The sequence below is a fragment of the Antedon bifida genome, chromosome 2 (assembly GCF_963402885.1).
Source record: "Antedon bifida chromosome 2, ecAntBifi1.1, whole genome shotgun sequence".
Lineage (NCBI taxonomy): Eukaryota > Metazoa > Echinodermata > Crinoidea > Comatulida > Antedonidae > Antedon > Antedon bifida.
In genome coordinates, this window is record NC_136227.1 from 28,738,227 (window position 1) to 28,758,027 (window position 19,801).

The window sequence follows — 19,801 nt, forward strand, 5'->3', positions numbered from 1 at the left end:
AGCATTTTAGACGCCGTGCAGAGTGTCCATCCGCACAGTCTACTTGAGAAAGCAAACTGAATGTTTGCGAAACGTTGTTATAAGTACCATTTTTAGTACTGTTCGATCGATCGAATCAACAGCAAAGGAAAATTCTCTCCTATTATTAAGTTTGACTATTGTTACCAGGGAGTTGTTTCTATCTAACAACTTCCTGCTGTCACTTATCTCTCGGTTGATGTAAACGTTTAGTCCGAAACATTGAAACGAGCATTGGTGGTTCAATAATAGAGATGAATAAAAATTTACCAAAATAACTCAATAAAACAACAAATTCGATTATTAATAGCAAATGATGCGAAAGTTTATTTTGTGAAATTCGGTCATCCTTAACATACTGTATCATTATTACAATTATACCATAAAATGTCATACCTTATTCTGTATTAAATAAAAGACCAAAGATAGTTTTTGCATGTCAATGGTAATTTCTTTTTATCAGAAAAATCAAACAATAATATAATCGATAACATTTATTAGTAAATATTATCAATTGAAATTTGGTAATTAAAATAAACACGAAATAGAAATAAAAACGCTTAGTAAAGAAATCGTTTAGTTATTATTATGAGGCTTTAACAATAATACTAATAATAGCTCCAGGAACCAACACTAATATATTTAGGAGATTGTAAATGGTAAATGACACGAGTTCTAGGTATATTTCGAGTCTAATATAAAATATTCTCGATTCGAATGTACATGTATTTCAACCCGTCAGTGCTTTAATTTCATTATTCATGTCATAATCTTTGAGCTTCCCAATGAATTCATTCCACTTGTCTCCTTCTGCGAGCGAACCTGTCTCTTCTAATTGTGAAATTAAAGAATAAGGATCGGTGTCTTTGTTAACTGGAATTTCGTACAAATGGCCAAGTATTATCATGTTTTTGATGCTTAACTTACGGCCAAACGCCAACAACCTAATACGACGATCTGAAAAGTGTGTGATTGGAACATCTTTGAATTCTGGTAACTTCCATTCTTTCTTCATCACGGTTTCAACACCCCCAACCCCACACAGATTGATTACATCAAAAAGGATCCGTATATCTGTTGGTTTGAGGTATCCGGCGGTTGTAAGTAATTCGATAAGATCGTGAGTATTCTCTTTTTTGACGATGTCGGCTAACGCAATATCATCATTCTCAAACTCACTAATTACTACTTTTAGCAAATGTAAGTTTATCCTTCCGTTATCACACCACTTAGCCAACCTTGTTTTCAAATCAATGAGATTCGCTTTTGATAATTCTACAAAAAAAGTATAATATACATTTATATAACCTTTTGTTCATTAGGAGCATACACTTTAAATTTAAGTTTCAGTTGTTATTGAGTTCTTCATTCCAAAGTGGGCACTAGTTCCCTTTCGCACCTGTCTTTTATTTCGACTCCAATTGTTAAGTAACTTATTGGGAAATTCACACCTTAGGATATAGTACTTTTACCAAGAAGAATCACATACAAATTAACAAATAAATTAATCTTGTCCGTGAATTTCGCATACTCCATGTTCAATATTTTCGTTTATTGAGCGCCAATAGAGCAACTATAATAGAGGATTGAAAACTCAGTTGAGTGTGTCTACTTTTAATGTATTTATTATTGAAATGCATTTCGATATATTTTGTCAATTTGTCAATAAAAATGTTATAACGTGTTACTGCTGTGGTATTCACGATAAATTCATTTAACAAATTTGGAGTCGAAATAAATTGTTTATATCACCGTCTATCGTCATTGTTTTTCTTACTCTCTCCATGGGCCATCCATCATCTATTCGACAGCCTTTGCCTCCTTGGTTATACTTTATTTTATTCTAATCCTAGCTTAGGCCTATTACTAATTTTATTTGATTGAGATTAGCATTGTCATTTTTTCAGTAATTTGCCTTTGGATTTATATATATATATATATATAATAAATAAATACATAAATAAATCAATATTAGGAATAAAAATTCAATTACTGAAAAGGAAATATACAAGTCATGTTCGTTTGATTATTAACTGCCTTCTTATATCAAAATGATAATAACTATACCGTACCATACAATAACATTATAATAATTTATTTGTGATAATTAAAACAACAAATCATGTTATTAATAGTCATATATCATGAATAGCCCGCAAACATATTTCTACATTGCAATAAAGTACTTTTTTTGCAAATAAATACCGAATTAGCGACTTACCTATCCTTGCAGGGTCTGGCGTGTCTGTTGAGGATTGGGTCACAACGGGTGAATCTGAAAATTATATATTATTATTTTTTATTCTAAATGTTTAGATGTAAATTTAGATTTCAAAATTAATACATTAATGCATTCTGTTCATCTTATTGCTACAGTGTGGCCTATACAAAATGTATTATTCTCACATTGATTAAGGTGATGAAATAATTCATAATCGTTAATACATATGCCCAAGGTCATAAACTACCGTGTACTGTTTTTTTGGCAACAAATTAAAAAAAAAATATTGATATTTACAAATTAATTTTTAATTTTATAAGTATTTTATAATAGTAGCTTACCTGATTTTAATGAACCTGACTTGTCTGTCATATCTGTAAATAATGTATTCGTAAATCACAAAATCAACTAACATTTACTATTATAGTTATAGTGATGACAAAACGTTAAATATCGTAAATCCTATTGACTTTTATCGAACATTTATTGGTTTTTTTTAACATTAAATATTTCCATTTATTTGCTAGTCCTAATTAGCCTACTAAATGATACAAAAGTATAAATAATGTGTAGGGCCTATGGAGTAGGCCTACCTTTACACTAAACATTTATGATATATATATCTTCTTTTTTTTGCAAACAAGCGACCTACTGTACCTGCGTTTGAAGCATTCGTGGAGGATTGTCTCGCAGATAGTGGATCTGAAAATTACATATTTTTTATTCTAATTATTTTAAGCTTGTAACTTGTAGGCACTTATATTCAATGATAGATAATCATGATATTTATTGATAGGTAAGCCATGTTCATAGGCCTATATATTTTAAAGTTTATAGCTCAATTCTTGCTTATTACTTCCTTTTTAAAATTGTGTTGATGTCCTACCTGCAGTGTGAGAACTTGCAACATTTAACGCGTCAGATACTAAGTCTGGAGCAATAGAGTGAGGAACTAAAAGTTTAAATATAATGATTTGAATATTATGATATAATCTAAACATTTAAAAATAATAAACAATAGCAGTTAGTTATTAATGTTTAGATGGTACATTTTATACATTCGAATTCGTTAAAGACAACTTCCGATTACTTTTGGAATACAGTAGTTACATTACAAAGTGAAAGTGTTTGGTTAGTAATAATAATAATTGTAATAATAATATAATCAAAAAATATATAATCAATTAAATGGTTCTCGAATACACAGTAACTTCAGCGTAAAAACAATTTCGTTTACAAGAACGAATAAATAGACACGGTGATGTATGTAGTCAACTAAAATTAGGAAAGAAAGAAAGAAACTTTTCACAAAATGAGTTCACATTTTTTAATCAAATTTAAACAAACCCAATTTGTGTTTTGTATGTAACATTTGGGTTAGGGGCTGGGGAAGAGGATGGGTGCAACGAGAAACAGTGTATACCACGATCGGAAAACATTATTTGGAGCAAATCGTTGAAGCTAAATTCGTTTTAATTGTCAATAACTAATTATCTAACTCAACTTAATTAGTAAAGAGATTAGGTGGTTAAAATCAGTACCGAAAGTAAGAACTAACTTTATATACAGTACCATCGAGTAAAATGTCTAGAAATAACGCGCGATTTACAGAATTTTGCCCTTTACGTAAATTTATATATAAATGAATAATTCTTATACGTCTGTATCATAAATCTCCTATAAAATGTAGTGGTGACAATGCCAAAATATGAAAAGTAAATATATTCAGTATGCATTACCATCCAAACATTTTTTTAAAAATCAACTGACAAAATAATTTTTTAACATTTTTTGTCAAATATGCAATTTTCAATAGTTAATATTTTATTTTACCCCAAAAAAATTACTTAAATTAAAACCGGTAATTTAAAGCAAACAAATTGGCTTCCGGCCAATTGGGTTTTGGTTGATTTAACTGTTTCACTGTCACAAATTTCGTTTACTTTGTCATTTGTTCACATTCACTAGTAGATATTAGTACTACAGAAGTGCCTGATTTTATTAATCTTTGTTTTTCAATACATCTTTTATAAGCAATGCATTGTTTTTACATAGTGAAACTAATTAAGCGACCTACCTTTCCTTGCAGCGCTTGACGCTTCTATTGAGTATTGGCTCACAGATGGTGGATCTGAAAACAGCAGTGCAAAGAGTCTGAAAATCATTCTAAAACACTTACTTATACAGTTTCACTGTCACAAATTTCGTTTACTTAGTATAACTTGTTTTTTTAATAAACCGAGGTAGAGTGCACTATAATTTGTATTATACTTCTGGTACAGATAGTACTGCAAAAGTGCCGACAAAGTGTTCGGTTGGGAGTGGTTCTTCCCAGATTCAACACGATAATAACTGTTTATCAATTAATTCATTTATAACTATATGTATCTTAAATTTCTAAATGGCGATAATAATTTAGAATTTTTTAAGTATGATAATAGCCTACCGGGCTTTACGTAAACTGGCTTGTAGTCTGTCATATCTGTAGATTTAACAAAACAAAATATTATTTATTAGTATATGTTAATATTATACATCATACGTGCAGTTCATCTATTTCTTTGAATGATGAATTCAAATTGATTTTCCTATTAATTTAGAAGTATTTGATAATTTAAGAAGTATTTGATAATATTATCCTATCTGGCTTTGAGAAACCTGGCTTTGAGGAACCTGGCTTGTATGATGCAATATCTGTAATTGTGGATTTAAAATATATTAGTATGTACATATTACACACTTTACAAATTGTTGGTAAATTTTAGAGAACCGTTTATGTATGAATTAGCATCCACAACCTTTTTTCTTGTTATAGCTTATTGAAAGTTGTTCTTTGTTTTGAACAATTATGGATTTTAGGAATACATTAATGAATAATATGCTATTACTTCAGCAGGTGCAGCTGCGTATACAAAATAATTCCCCAGATTCAACACTCTCAACACTCAATAAAAATCTTCTTTTTTTTGTTATTTCAATTTTTTTATTATTAATGATACTTTTTATTGCACTTGTCTATGAGGTGAACGTGATGCTTTAAAAGTGTCTCTATCCTGTAAAGCTCGTCTATTATTTGTATATCTTCAAATCAACTTTTTGTAAATACAGTTTAAATGAGTAATACAACATTGATTCTGTTAATTTTTTGAAAATGTTAAAAAAATTGATAATAAAGTAGCCTACCTGACTTTTCGTCGTCTGTCATATCTGTAAATAGGAAACAATACCTGTTGAGAAATGTATACATACAATTGGATGAATCGGGAATATTGTAGAAATAGTATCAGAAAATAAATATATGAAATAGGTTTATAACGAACCTATATAGGACCTACTTAGAAAGAAAAAGAAAGAAAATTTTATATAATACCATTAACGAAAATATCAAAATGTATTTTTACCATACCATTTTACCAACTAAAAATAAAATATTAATATTTTTGAAAACTGTAATGTAAGCCTACAGTAATGTAATTTGATACATTTATTTCAGACAAAGACAGTCCATAGAAAATACTAAACAAATATAAGAGTAAGAGATCTCGGCACTAGTAGTAATACTACCTCATCCCATCTCTTATATAAAGCAGAAACACAAACAGATTATTCATAATGAGTCGTATAAGCCTATACACAATACGCTACTCTAGAATAATATGGCCGACGTATGTCAATTAGTCTTACATTCATCTGAATGATATGATGACTAAGCCAGGACTGTTTAAAGCACCTTTGGCTGGTCTCAACATTGACCAGGGCTTCTCTCGTCCACCAGTGCCCACCTTAATCAGAGAAGAGGCATAAGCTAATACGTCTGAGGCAGATACTAGATGCAGGGGCTGCCATAAGAGTCAGAAGTGGTGATTTCAAATGCTTAATGGGACCCCAGTTCCATATACAGCACGCAGTATTCCCAGATGGTCTCCCAGCTCTAACCGGGCCCAACGTTGCTTAATTTCGGTGATCTAACGAGAACTGGCGTTTCAACGTGGTAAGGTCGTATACTATATATACGTATAACACATTTCCTCATTAATTCATAGAATGAAGGAAGTCCAACAGAAAAAAACATACCACAAGCACTAGTACAATATTGGTTAAGATATCGGTATCTTTCTGGAATAAATGTTTCTATTTTCATTTAAAAATGAGTTAAAATAATGTCAGATTGAATCCAAACATTTAGAGAGAAATGAGAAAATCATTTTAGAGCAAATTTTGATTTCAAATTCGTATCATATAATTATAATATCGTTATCAACCACGCCCTTATTTTCACCTACGGTTATGATACACAATTAAATTACAATCGATTTTAATTTAGAAAAAAATGATATGGAACGTTAAAATATGAAATATATAGTAAAGACAATATAATAACAAATATAGACAGTGTATGTGATTAAATATAAGCCTTGTTTGTGACAATTTAGCTGTACGCAACGTGATCAGGTAATAAAGCATTACGTTAAGCCATGTAGGCCATACAAGGCGATCCCTAACTGATTAGTGATTACCGTGTTTTCTAAACCGCACGTAAAAAGGTACAATGAATGATCTGTCTCTAGTATCATAATGCTTTTTTTACGATCTAAACAACCTTTATTTTCTGTTTCGAATGAAAGATAGGCCCTTATGTTTATAAAAAAAAAAGAGGATTGAAGTGAATGCTTACCAAACACCTAGATGTAATTCTCCTATGCGCTCCGATCCGATATATGCTGTTTGAAGCCGTTTCCAATTGAACAAAGCATTTAAAAGAAATTGGTTGAAATGCGAGTTATATTTAGAGCAGAAATTCTATGATGCTATTGTTGTACGTATGACGAAGCAACAGACCAAAGCAAAAATATTATACTATCGAGCGTTATTGTCATTATATAAACTTGATTGACTATTCAAGTGGAAACGTTTATCTGGAAGATTGTATGAGTTATAAATGTCCTGGTAGGCCATAAGCAGTAAATTCTAACGTTTCATCTCGTTCCGATGTCATGGATCTACAATTTCTTTACATATTTAGAATAATAATTTTATAAATAACAACATATCAAAAGTTCTCCATAATCGTGTTAGACATTTTTGAGAAATTACTGTTTTATTTTGGTACTTTATTTTAATATACACCGCGTGAGTGATTTGGTCGGGCCGAACGTTTACACGTTCAAATTATCCGCAACGTCTTAAAAACTGTACCACGTGATCGTATTTCACCAATCATGCTCTGGTTACAGATGAGGGAATCCCCAAAAATCGACTCACACACGCAACGTCACACGTGGACAAAAATATTCAATCAAGAATGGAGTAACTTAGACGTGGAAGAAAAGGATTTCCCCACCGAGCAAATGCTACTGTAAACGAAGAAATGATGCATCTTATGATCATCCTATTGTTTTGAAATAGTCTCCTGCTCATATAGGAAATGGGATTTTTAGAATGTTTAATACCACTTAAAACAGTGTGCTATATTAATATTCGTACAGAAAGGCTAGGCCTAGCTAGCTACGTCTTTAGGCAGCACACTAGCCTAGGTCTGGAGGTGTATACATTACTAGGCTACTCTCAAGATGGCATAGGCTAGGTAGGCCCAGCAACAGCACAGTACAGTTAGGCCTGCTACTAAACTATAACTAAATGGGCTATTATTAAGTTAAAACGGCGACAAACGAAATACAAAGACACAGGTGAGGATAGCATAATTTTAGTACATTTTGAGCAAACACAATAAATAAACATTAAAATTAATATATTGTTATTTATTATTATTAATAATTACTGTTGTTTAATTCTGTTATTGTTTGAAATAATTAATTTGGTCTGGCCTAGTAAGCAGGCTTTCCCTATATACTGTACCTAGGCTATCCTATTTAGTATTATGCATTCATTCATCATTCATCCTCGGACCAGGCCTAGTATTCATACATCAGCCCGGTATTATTTTTATTTATAAATGCTTCATTTTAATTTAAAATAATATATTTCATTTCAACTGTATCTTTTCAATTCAATTTATGTCTAGGTTGTCTAGTGGAACGGAGGCACAAAAATGCTTAAACATGTTCACTGATTCTGGTAAGTTTTGGATCCTTTTTTAATGTAGAGATGAGAAATGCTAAAAGATTTATGTTTTGTTGTAATTATGTACAATAGTAGTAAAATTAGTAATGAAAGTTAAACATAGTAATGAATGCAATAAATAGCTGAAAAACATCCATTACTTTAAAAATGTTTTATATACCAGGTTGCATTGTCAATAAACACTATATAGTAATGTAAAGTGTGTGGTAGAGTAAGTAAAGTTGAGAATGTTTCAACATTTCTGTGTATGGTTTACCACAAATCTGAACTAATTTTTAAATATAAAACCAAAAAGATTCATTGTAATTTAATAATATTCAGTTTAACTAAAATATTAAGTAATCGATATAAATTAGATAATCTATTCTTGATTATTTGTTACAGAAATGATACCAGCTTCAAAACAATTGTCATCATCTTGAATTTTTCATAAACTTCACAACCATCAACTGACTGAATGTAAAATACTTACTGCAAATGTTGCTGAATCTCTGTTGATCACATTTTATTTCAACAGCACAATATTTAATTGTACCTAACTACCATGTAGTATGTACATACTGTATATGAAGGATATTCCACATAGTAATTATTACTACATAGTTAAAGTATATTTGCTATTTCTATTGTACACTGGCCATGCCGCACCTGAAACCTGAACTTTTCTAATTGACTACTAGTTATGCTGGTATAACGTATCTAGAGAAGAGTAGGATTATATACATTGTATATTGGGCAACATGTAGGGTTGTAAAAAAACACAAATCCAAATGAAACAAAAAAAAAATAAATGAAAATACATGTACCATGAGGTACATGTGTACAGAAGGTATTTGTTTTTATATTGTGTGTTATGTCCAGTTCATATCATTATCAACAATAATTCTCTCCACAAGAGTTACATTCATGTTATCAATATAACAACAGTAAAAATGGGATGGCAGGCCTACTTATCTGGTGTTTCACAGAATAAAGGGGTTGTTTTTATGGAAGCTCCTGGCCTAAATTGGCACTAAAAACTCCCAAAAAATGCAATATTTAAGTTACAATAAATAAGTTATTGCATAATCATTTATTTTTTGTGTTGAAAATTTACTCGGGTGTCACTAACCTACTAGCATATCCATTGCATGAATATAAATATTATTATGGCAAGTCACTTTCTAAGAAATCATGTAGGCTTACGTACTCCTCAAAACAAATAAAACATCAAAATTATCTATAAAATTAGCAAATTCTCAGCTGGTGCAGCGCATCTTCCTATATAAAAAAATTCATCAAGCTGGTTTGAAAAGGTTGTTTATCAACCCTTTCATGTAGTTGAACAGAAAAGAGATAGTATTTATGCAGGCGCCTTTTACGGTTTGAGTCGAGTTCACACAATATTGGCACTAAAAACAAAAAAAGTGCAATGTAAGTTGCAATCATATTATTGCATAATAATTTATTTTGCGTTGAAACTTCACTTGTGTGTCACTAACTCACTAGGATACCCATTGCATGAATATAAATACATAGTGAGAGTTGATTATCAAGATATAACTGCTCAAAAAATGACTAAAAAATATTAAAATTATCTATAAAATTGGCCAAATCTCAGTCTTTGCATCTTCATAAATAAAAACTTCCTAAAGCTGACAAGTTAAAACTTTAAATGTTGGTTAACAACCCTCTCAAATAGTTGGGAAAAAAATATAAATAGGGTATGTCAATTAGTTACGAAGATATTGTGTCTTAAAAATCTTGAAAAGTGCATTTACAACTAAATAATTGTAATTTTTCAGTTTTCCTCACATACAAAATACTTATTTTTAAAATGTTGGACAAGTGTTCACAATATACTGGACTACTCACAGAGAAAAGACAATTGCATTTGGACAAATACTTTTAAAGATATTGGCCCATAAATGTACCTCCAGACCTCAAAAAGTGCCTTTTTTGCAGTAGTGGGGTACCTTTGAGAGGCCATTGCTCAAAAGTGTACAGGTATTTCATGGAGAACTTTTGATATAGTATGGGTAACATATTCATTTCACAATATCAACTTTCAAAATGTAGATCCAAGAGGTGGGAACGAAATCCATGTTCTAGGCATCTTTTGAGCTACTGCTTATGGCCTATGGTAAAACCAGCTTAAAATTGAAAATAGATGAAGGAAAAAATACAAAAATCTCACAATCATTGGTCATAGTAATGATAAAAACACACGCCCACGTACATATACAGGCTTTCACGCATAATAATAAAGGTGGGCCTACAGCTAACTCAAAGAAACAACACAAACCGGTAAAGATTACCACACAACTGATTGATTTACAATAAAAACAAAAGGATGAAACCATAATAAAATTATTGATGAAATGATATAAACAAAGATAAATTATAAGTAGCCCAGCACCAGTGCAACAACACAGCAATGACCGTGATACATATATTTTGGATAATCTTAAATATAAAACCTATTCAATTTTCATTCAAAAACATACCGGTAACATATTAAATTATCGTAAGAGCTCGGTAACAATGCCAGTCTGACGAATTTATATTGACACGCAGGTTGTACCAATTAAACAAAAGACACACATTACAAAATACCTTTAGCATACTTTTATTAACAATTATCAAGTCTTTGGTTAAACCATTAAAACATCAATTGAGAAACTACACTTTGATAACATTTTGGATATGTATAATAGTATAAACAAATTTGAACATAATACATTAATCTTATTAAGTATATAAATATAGCCGCTTTTCCCCTCTAAAATTGCCAAATTATATATTTTTACATGGTTTAACTAAATTGACAATTGGTGATACCGTATAAAACTGAAACTTTGGCCATAAATAAAAGTAAAGTATTTTATAAAAATGTCGAAAAAAGTCAATCCATTTTTGTTCTCGGATACTAACGGGCATTCGGTCTTGAGGTGAAACTGTAGAGTATTATGGGTCTATTAGGCCTATACTTAATCATACATTTTCGTTTCTGTATAATCACAAGTAAATATTGGTTAATATAGTATATGACCTCATTTCTGGGATTTACGCTTCATAAAGTATAAATCGATTGTCAATTATCATGTAATTACAGGCTAGTTTATATGGGAAAACTCAAAATAATCTATCTATGTGTAACTACCGCGGAATGATTCGATTCGATAAGATTGTCATTTAGTCATTTAAACTCGTCAGTGCATTAATTTCATTAACCATCTTATAATCTTTCAGTTTATCAATGAATTCATTCATCGTGCCTCCTTCTGTAATATACCCTTCCATTTCTAATTGTAGGATTAAAGAATACGGATCAGTTTCTCCCTCAATGCCATACAATTGTCCAATGGTTGTCATGTTGTCATCGCTGACTGTGTTACCGAATTGTAATAGTTTTCTACGGTGATCCGAAAATGTTGTGATTGGAACATCTTCGAATTTTGGTAAGTTCCATTCTGGTTTAATCACGCTTTCAACACCACCCATCCCACATAATTTCATAACTTCGATGAGAACGCGTACATCTGTTGCTGTTATAATTCCAGGAGTTTCAAGCAAGCGAATCAGATCATATGTAGTTTTCACTGCTTGGATAATGACAAGTGTAATCCCACGATTGGGACTATTCTTGAACTCACTAATCACCATTTTCATCTTGTTTAAATATTTTCCTTGGCCCTGCTTGTCACACCATCTAGATACCCTAGTTATCAAATCTTTAAAGTCCGGGACTGATAATTCTGGACCTACAACAAAGTTACATAATTATATTGCTATAATTAGACAAAAAGAGTGCCTGGTTACTAGTTTTAGATAATGATAATAACAATAACATAATAAAATAAGTAAATACTATAATAGATACTAGAAGTAGTTTATCTGATAACTGTATTTACAAGTTAAAGCTGCCCAATGACGGGAGACAGTTCGGATAATTGCTTACTTCCAATTAGGTTATTGTGTTGTGTCCTATTAACCAATTCGGAGAAGCATTTATTGAAATTTATTGAAATGAAATAATAATTTTTAGCTAAAGCATATACCTGATAACGGACGTGCATAGTCTGTCATATCCGCTTCTTGTGGCGGTAGGGATGGAGGTGTATCTGAAGATGTACTTGGCGGATCTAAAAAATATATTTAATACTGTAATGTTTCTTAAAAAAAACAAAATAGTGCACAGTGATTTTAGAGAGGATATTTGGACGATATATCGAAGTACACAACGGTACGTTGTATATAGACAGTAAGGGAGGTATTTTTTATACCTCCTTGGTAAGACAGTGGAATCTCAATGTTTGTGCAGACATTCTCATAATACGGACACCTCCCATAACCACGAATTTCCTATTTTCCGTTTACTACTTCTACTCGCGATTTTATTAAATGTTACCCTTTTAAGACTCTTGTATGTATATTGTACACATACGGGAGATTCAACCAGATGCACTCTTGGGCCTTGTCATTATTTGTGATTTCCAGGGCAACAATATAGAGACTTCTTGTAAATAGAATACAGAATTACTTGTGTTGAAAACAAAGTTCATCGCCCCACAGTTACTGCTGCTATCTAAAGCAAATACAAAGCTTTAGTAGTAGTCTATTGTTCCACCTGATCGTTCAAAATGATTAATACTGACCTGGATTTCCGAGAGATGAAAGCGATTCAGGGGGCGGTACGTGAGCTGGTATTGGGTTGTCTTTCTGTGGATTCTGTCAAATGAAAAATGGTTTATCCGGTTATTCAGGCCTATAATGAATTATATCATTGGAAGAAACGAGGGTATATTAGAGGTATGATATGATGTGTTTAGAAAGATTTATAAATTAAACAATTATGTATATAAATTTAATTCAACATTCATTTTAAATCATGTACATTTTTACTTTTTTGACAATAAAAATATATTTAGTGTATTCTATTATTGTTAGATTATTAAAAGACTTATATATAACACTAATGAAATGTCAACTTACTAAATCTGGGTATAAGTTTTGTAGTTTTACAAGCAATTCCTGAAACTTGGCTTCAAAACATTCTATATTTGAAAAATTAATGTATAATTGTCCTGCAAATATTCCCTGAACCCAGTCGTTTCGTGTATAACCCTTCTCCACTATTAGTGGAATACACTCTTTCTTATAATCACCGATGCAATTTCCCTCTAAATAAAATAAAAATGATAGATTTAGGCCTAATAGTTTTTTTTTTTTGAATAAATTATATCATAGTAATAATATGGTAAAAAAGATTGGAATGACTCTTCAGCTCCATTTCTAGTAGACTAGTAGACGGGTCACTTTTAGTTGTCAACGTATGATATCTGGACTATTTGTTTTTTTTTTCTAGGTGTATTTTAAATTCTATAGCTTACCACGTTTACAATTGTCACTTTTCTCGTATGCTTTAGATAAACAGCCTATCACGACTCTGGCGTCTTTTACAGCATTAGGCATGTCACTGTAAATATAGTTTTTCATTCCATCCTTCGCATCAATATCTATCCACACCCTGTAACCTTCTTGCCATAGACGATACCTTATATTTTTAACGATTCTAATGAAGAGACAATCATTCGGAATGCTTCGAATATATTATAGTAATTGTTTTAAAAACATCAAAATCGTCAAAATCAAACATTTTCATCATAGCCCTATAATCTATTGGTCTTGGTATTTAATTTCTGAATCATTTGTTGTAAAAAAAATATATACTACAGTAATGTGTTGCAAATTGATTATTGAACCACCAAATAATATCACCACATATGAGTACTAACGTGTAACGAAAGCAATCATTAGTTTGTGATAGGGACTAGAGTTGCAAACAAGCCTAAATCGATGACAATTTAATTTCAAATTACTGTATTGATTAAAGTTACAAAATAATTGTCGTTGGGTGTTATTTCCATTGTAAAGAGCAATTTACTCAGAATCATACACAACATAAAATATAAATCAATATTGCAACTAACCTGGCAAAAATAATTACATTTACATATTAAAGTTAAATAAAATAGTAGGTCTAACAATCCCTTAGATCAGAAAGGCTTGGTATAGATAGGTATTATCGTAAAAATGGAACTTACACTTGGTGATCCCATTGATAACTAAGCATAACATATTTTCTTTCCTGAAAGAAAATTATTAATCCATCATCAATAAATGAATTGAATTGATGATGAATATCACTGTTTATTAGACTATCGTGTGTTGCTATTTTCATAATAATTTTTGATAAAATAATTATGCTGTGATCTTAAATGTTTAAAAACACACTTTTAAATTGATTATTTATAGGCCTATCTAAAGCTTAACACTATTAACGATTCTATTTATTCTTTCATTAAAGATGTATTGTCCCCCTGAAAAAATAATGATTAGAACTTTTTTTGTTGAATATGCCATTTTAATGTCACATAATAGTTATCCACCTAGACCAAAAGTTAGATCGAAAAAAATGTATTTACCTGAAAAAACTGTAATTTAAAGCAAAAAATGGTCAAATTGGCTGCCAGCCAGTGGATTTTTGGTTGAATTTAACCATTTATCATGTTATTTTATAAGTGAAAACATTATTTTTTCCCGTTTTTTTTTCTACGGAAGTGATTTACTTCATTAAAACTACAAAATAACCTATTCAAAGTCTGATTTAATTAATCTTCATTTTTCATGTTTTTGGGGGACAATACATCTTTAAAGGTTATAATTATGATTATTATAATACAAGTAACTGGGCGATATGTGTGTGTCTATAGGTTCAAGTTCGGGGTTGTTTTATTTTGTTTCTAACTTACTACTACTGTATCCGATCCGCGTGTGAATAAGGATCAGGGTAGGCTTACAATGGCGGAATTAACTTAAGTCATTATCTAGGTAGTTAGGCCTATAGTCCTATATAGGCATATACATTGTTTTAAAAGTATGTATGAGTATAGATTATAAGAACTAAGAAATAATTTAATTAATTACGGTATATTATTAACTTACCGACATGTTTTTGATTGAGAAGTTAGAATTATTTCAAATCTATAATTGAAAATATAAAATTTGTTTGTATTCCGACATTATTTGAATATAAATTACCGTACATTAAATTGAACAATTCAGAAAATGAAGATATAAAATATTTAATTAGGTACAATATTATTAATCAATGTATATCCGATATCCAGGTAAACACGTAGGCCTAAATTCCTAGGCTTCATCTCAAAGTGTGTGGTGACCGCAAAATCAGCTACGGCTATAGCCACGAATTTGAGGTTTTGTAAACGGTAATAAAGCATGATAACAATGACAGTGAACTAACACTCCCTACACCCGGCATCGCTAAAAGTTACCATGATAATGCAAAGACAATCAATTATTTAACTTCACATTATTAGATTGCTAATTTATGATCTAAAAAACTGCGATATCCTGTTTTACATAACTAAAATATTAAATGAACAACCAATTATTAAGATGAATGCTTACCAAAAACAAGGTGTGTGCTTCGCGGACGATGCTCCAGAGTCACGTGTAACGTTTACTCTGGATTGATTGGACCATGGTATTTTAAAGATAAAAAAACGTGAGATTATACTATATATAGCCTAGTTATATATAGAATAGAAATTTCCTTATTATTCGAAACAAATTTATCGAAACTGTCACAAAAATTCCATTCCACTGAACATGCGATGTAAAGCTCTCGGCGGTTCTATCGCAGATAATATAATTCCGGAAGCAGGGTTTTCCCCGGAAAGTTAATTACAAAAACAGAGGCTTATTCTACGGGGGCCGTTCGGTACATTACTCATTTTGTCGCCTTAATACAATTATGTGACACAAAATTGATTATATTCGGACAAAAAAAATTCTGTGTCGACAGAATTCATTCTATGTAGACAAAATTCGTTCTGTGTAGACAGAATTCAATCTGTGTCCCGAAGGGTGCCCCGTAAGTTATTCGTATTGTTTACCAATGGTACCAAACACCCAAGAGAATCACTTTTGGGTATCAGCCGGGTTATTTTAACTTCCAGTGACCATTTATATAATTTGTCTTTCAAGTATAGTACACATAAGTAGATCTACTACTATAGTAACACAGAATTTTTGTGGAAAATATTTCATTCTGTGTGCCAGAAATAATAATGTTTTGGTAGTTGATATTTCTGACAGATTTCGACTTGTCAACGAATAAAGGTATATTAAACCAGCTTTAACCAAACCTTTCATTGCATTTTATTTTCCAACAATAATATTGTTTATAGAGCAGAAATTTCTGATATGCCCGTTTTGACTGGCAAACAGACAGATAAGATAAAAACGTAAATATTATGTCAATTGTATTTGATAGGCCTAATCGTTATTACCACATGATTACGTAGTAGACCTTCTAACCCACCCAATGCCTATTAAAACCCACCGTAGACACGTGATCAACGCTGAAATTGTAAATACTGTTGTTCGATTTATAAAGCGCTTTTACAATCGAAAGATTGTCCCAAAGCGCTGACAGAAAAACAGAAAGAAATTACAAAGAAAAAAGATAGGTTTTTAAGAGTGTTTAGTTGAAAACTGTGATAGAGGATGCATTTCTAATAGGATCAGGAAGATTGTTCCACAGTTTAGGAGCTGCAACTGCAAAGGCTCGATCACCATAGATCTTAAGGCGGCTGGGTGGAATAACAAAAATATGTACTGTTTATTGGTTTGGTGATGTACCACTGGAGTAGACCTAGTAAATACAACTTTAGAACTCCTGGGAATTTCCCCTAAAATTGAGATTACCCCGATTCATTTCAATGACTGAGCAATCTCTTTAAATTAACATTATAGCGTCCCCAACAACAACAATTATCCAATATAGGAGAGATTGACCAGGAAACAGCACGCAAAGTAGATCGTAAGCAAATTTTTGTTATTTTTTTCATTAGTTTTTCTTATTTTTTACGAATTCTTTTAAATGTTATGCTTTGACAATTGATAGAAGCTTATTTTATTTAGTTTTAGTTTGTCATTCAACATTGTAAAGTAGTTCGTTGGGTTACAACGGTGGTGCCATAGCTAGGCTTATAAAAAACCCTATTGTTTTCAGGGATCGTCTAGAAAATGTATGACAGATATCATTTTCCGCAACGTCACATAAGTTTTCGGTATTGGAGTCTTATGAATCGCCATTTTGTCCGACACCCAGGAAGAGATCCTGAGCTCGGCTCACCAAACTCTAGATGCACGATGGCTGTAAAATAACGTTTTAGAGAATTATTTTAAGAGAATAGACCCTTATCCAGTAGGACAAGGTAGAAACGGCTATGTAATTAATATTTCTCCCTTAATACCGTAATTACCGGGTTCCGATAATCTGTCTATTAGGCCTATTCTCGTTATTATAGTGTGTAGGCTATTTGTAGTATATGCAAATGTTAATTTAATTTTTTTTCTCATTCAGACATAGCAGAAAAGTTGCATTATCATGGCTTCAAACAACGGTAGGCTATTTTATGTTTTGAATTAAATGTTTAGTGCTGATTAAAGTAGGTCTGTTCAACTACCTTGTCTTTTGATTATTTGATTAAAGATATCAATACAAAACTTTAAAAACACTGCTACACCATACAATGAAAAATATGTTGAAAATAGAAGAAATAGTTTGAAAGCAATATTTGGGAAACTTTGATAGCTTTTGACTGCTTAATTGCTATTTTATTTTTGTATTCGTTTAATTCGTCGTTTAAATTGACTGCAATAATTTAAACTCGCCTCGTTAAAAAACAGAGCAGTAAATTTCTCAACTCATCAACATATTATCACTAATAAGATATTCATAATATTGCATTATATTTTGATTATTTATAGGAATACCAGAGGAAGATTTTAAGTTTCTAAAAATAATTGTCTCCGAATATTTTAATGCTCGTGGACTACTTGTTATGTTAAAGGTTTTGTTTAAAGATCACGTAAAAGAGTTTAAACTATCGGGAATCACTGAGACGATAGAACTGTTAAATGCACTAGAATCATCTGATGCATTTAGTTACAAAGATCTTACTCTCTTGCATGATGCTATCAAGTTGACTGACGAATTTTCTCTACAAAGTAAGCTTAAAGAAAAGATACCATCATTCCCCCTCGCTGACAAGCAAGCCCCAGTTACTAAGTTGACAGCATATAGGCAGAAATTACTGAAATTTGGATATTGCCTTACGTCACGTGATCTATCAAAGATTGATAAAAGCTACAACACACCATTGAAGAGGTATGACAATAGCTGGGCTATGATACGGGATCTGGAGCATGAACAGGTGATCACGCCTACGAAGATGGCGGACTTTATTAAAGTATTGGAACGAATAGATCTCAAATCGGCTGTTTCCATTCTAAATGAAGGTATACAATATACAGTACTTACTGATAAAAACAATTATAAATATTTTTATATACATAGGTACAGTTGAGTATAGTATTTAAAGCTGTTATATTTTTACACAAATAGGTTGTACCCCAGAATGTCAAAAAGAAAAAGAGCACCCTACCAACACCAGACCAATTTATAGTAAGATTTACCTTATATATATTTATTGAATACTATTTTTTTTTAATAACATAATGTTACTGTTTAGCCAAGGATTCAGTAACTGATAAATTTGTTTACGCTTAATAATAAAAATCATTAATTGGAATAATATTCATCTTTATTATATAATGTGTAAATAATATGATGTACAATATAACATTGAGATCAACTTTGTACCAACATGTTCTTTGATTTATTTAAGTGACTTTAATTTTGATGTTGATAATAAATATTGTATTAGTAAAATAATTATAATTGTATTTTTGAAAATGTGTATTTTTTTACAGACTTGCCCGATTCCGAGTATGCACAGCTACTTGTTAACGTTTCAGATTGTTGGTCAAAGTTTGGGGACATCAACATGCTAAAAGTATTGCTATGCGACTTCAACAGAATCGGTATAACTGAAATTCAAAAAGAAGATGACGTATTTAACTTGTTTAGATTACTCCGAAGTAGTGGTAAACTTAGTCCATCAAACATAGATGTTATCGCCGAAGCTGCGTTTTTATGTGGGGTAGGGCCAATTGAGGAAATTATCAAGAAGAAAATACCGACATATCAGTATCCTGCCTCTATGGACGAAGTTCACAAAATCTCAGAATATCGACGAAACGTAATCGAATTCGGATTTAAAGTAGAAGCAACAAACTTAAAAACAATTCTGAAATTGTCTAATCTTTCTCACATTAAAGAAACAGATAAGTGGCGTCTCATATTGTCCTTAGAACTTAATAGAAAACTAACTCCAAAGAACAAGGAAACATTCGTTAAAATGCTAAGAGAAAATGACATGACAGCAGAAGTGGATGCATTAAACACGTATTAAAGCAAGAAGCTATGAGTACATCATATTTTTTTTAATGTATAGGCTATTTTATTATAGTAGTCCATACCAGTTTTGGAATAATTATAGTACA

The 19,801-nt window shown here is 31.2% G+C and overlaps 3 protein-coding genes across 7 annotated transcripts; 1 reads left to right on the forward strand and 2 right to left on the reverse strand.

The window, feature by feature from the left end:
- Positions 1 to 342: 342 nt before the first annotated feature.
- On the reverse strand, positions 343 to 7,139 carry LOC144836139 (uncharacterized). Of its 4 annotated transcripts, none has more exons than XM_078691339.1 (10): positions 6,915 to 7,139; positions 5,423 to 5,446; positions 4,880 to 4,933; positions 4,686 to 4,718; positions 4,317 to 4,370; positions 3,126 to 3,191; positions 2,897 to 2,941; positions 2,581 to 2,613; positions 2,240 to 2,293; positions 343 to 1,293 (listed from the first exon to the last, which is right to left on the reverse strand). In XM_078691339.1, the coding sequence occupies exons 2-10, from the start codon at positions 5,442 to 5,444 to the stop codon at positions 749 to 751; spliced, it is 906 nt and encodes a 301-aa protein (XP_078547465.1). In that variant the 5' UTR covers positions 5,445 to 5,446; positions 6,915 to 7,139; the 3' UTR covers positions 343 to 748. The 4 variants fall into 4 exon arrangements, with proteins under 4 accessions (XP_078547465.1, XP_078547464.1, XP_078547467.1 ...); XM_078691338.1 differs by having other exon boundaries at positions 5,423 to 5,466; XM_078691341.1 differs by lacking the exon at positions 4,880 to 4,933 and having other exon boundaries at positions 4,686 to 4,721.
- Positions 7,140 to 10,914: 3,775 nt separating this feature from the next.
- On the reverse strand, positions 10,915 to 15,920 carry LOC144836140 (uncharacterized). Of its 2 annotated transcripts, XM_078691342.1 has the most exons (8): positions 15,794 to 15,920; positions 15,308 to 15,346; positions 14,407 to 14,450; positions 13,693 to 13,874; positions 13,295 to 13,482; positions 12,958 to 13,030; positions 12,361 to 12,444; positions 10,915 to 12,063 (listed from the first exon to the last, which is right to left on the reverse strand). In XM_078691342.1, exons 2-8 carry the CDS (start codon positions 15,311 to 15,313, stop codon positions 11,495 to 11,497), a joined length of 1,146 nt encoding a protein of 381 aa, XP_078547468.1. In that variant the 5' UTR covers positions 15,314 to 15,346; positions 15,794 to 15,920; the 3' UTR covers positions 10,915 to 11,494. The 2 variants fall into 2 exon arrangements, with proteins under 2 accessions (XP_078547468.1, XP_078547469.1); XM_078691343.1 differs by lacking the exon at positions 15,308 to 15,346 and having other exon boundaries at positions 15,794 to 15,902.
- Positions 15,921 to 17,195: 1,275 nt separating this feature from the next.
- LOC144858948 (uncharacterized) lies at positions 17,196 to 19,725 on the forward strand. Its single transcript, XM_078715107.1, has 5 exons — positions 17,196 to 17,210; positions 17,757 to 17,796; positions 18,164 to 18,694; positions 18,801 to 18,860; positions 19,169 to 19,725. The coding sequence occupies exons 2-5, from the start codon at positions 17,781 to 17,783 to the stop codon at positions 19,708 to 19,710; spliced, it is 1,149 nt and encodes a 382-aa protein (XP_078571233.1). The 5' UTR covers positions 17,196 to 17,210; positions 17,757 to 17,780; the 3' UTR covers positions 19,711 to 19,725.
- The last annotated feature ends 76 nt before the right edge of the window (positions 19,726 to 19,801 follow it).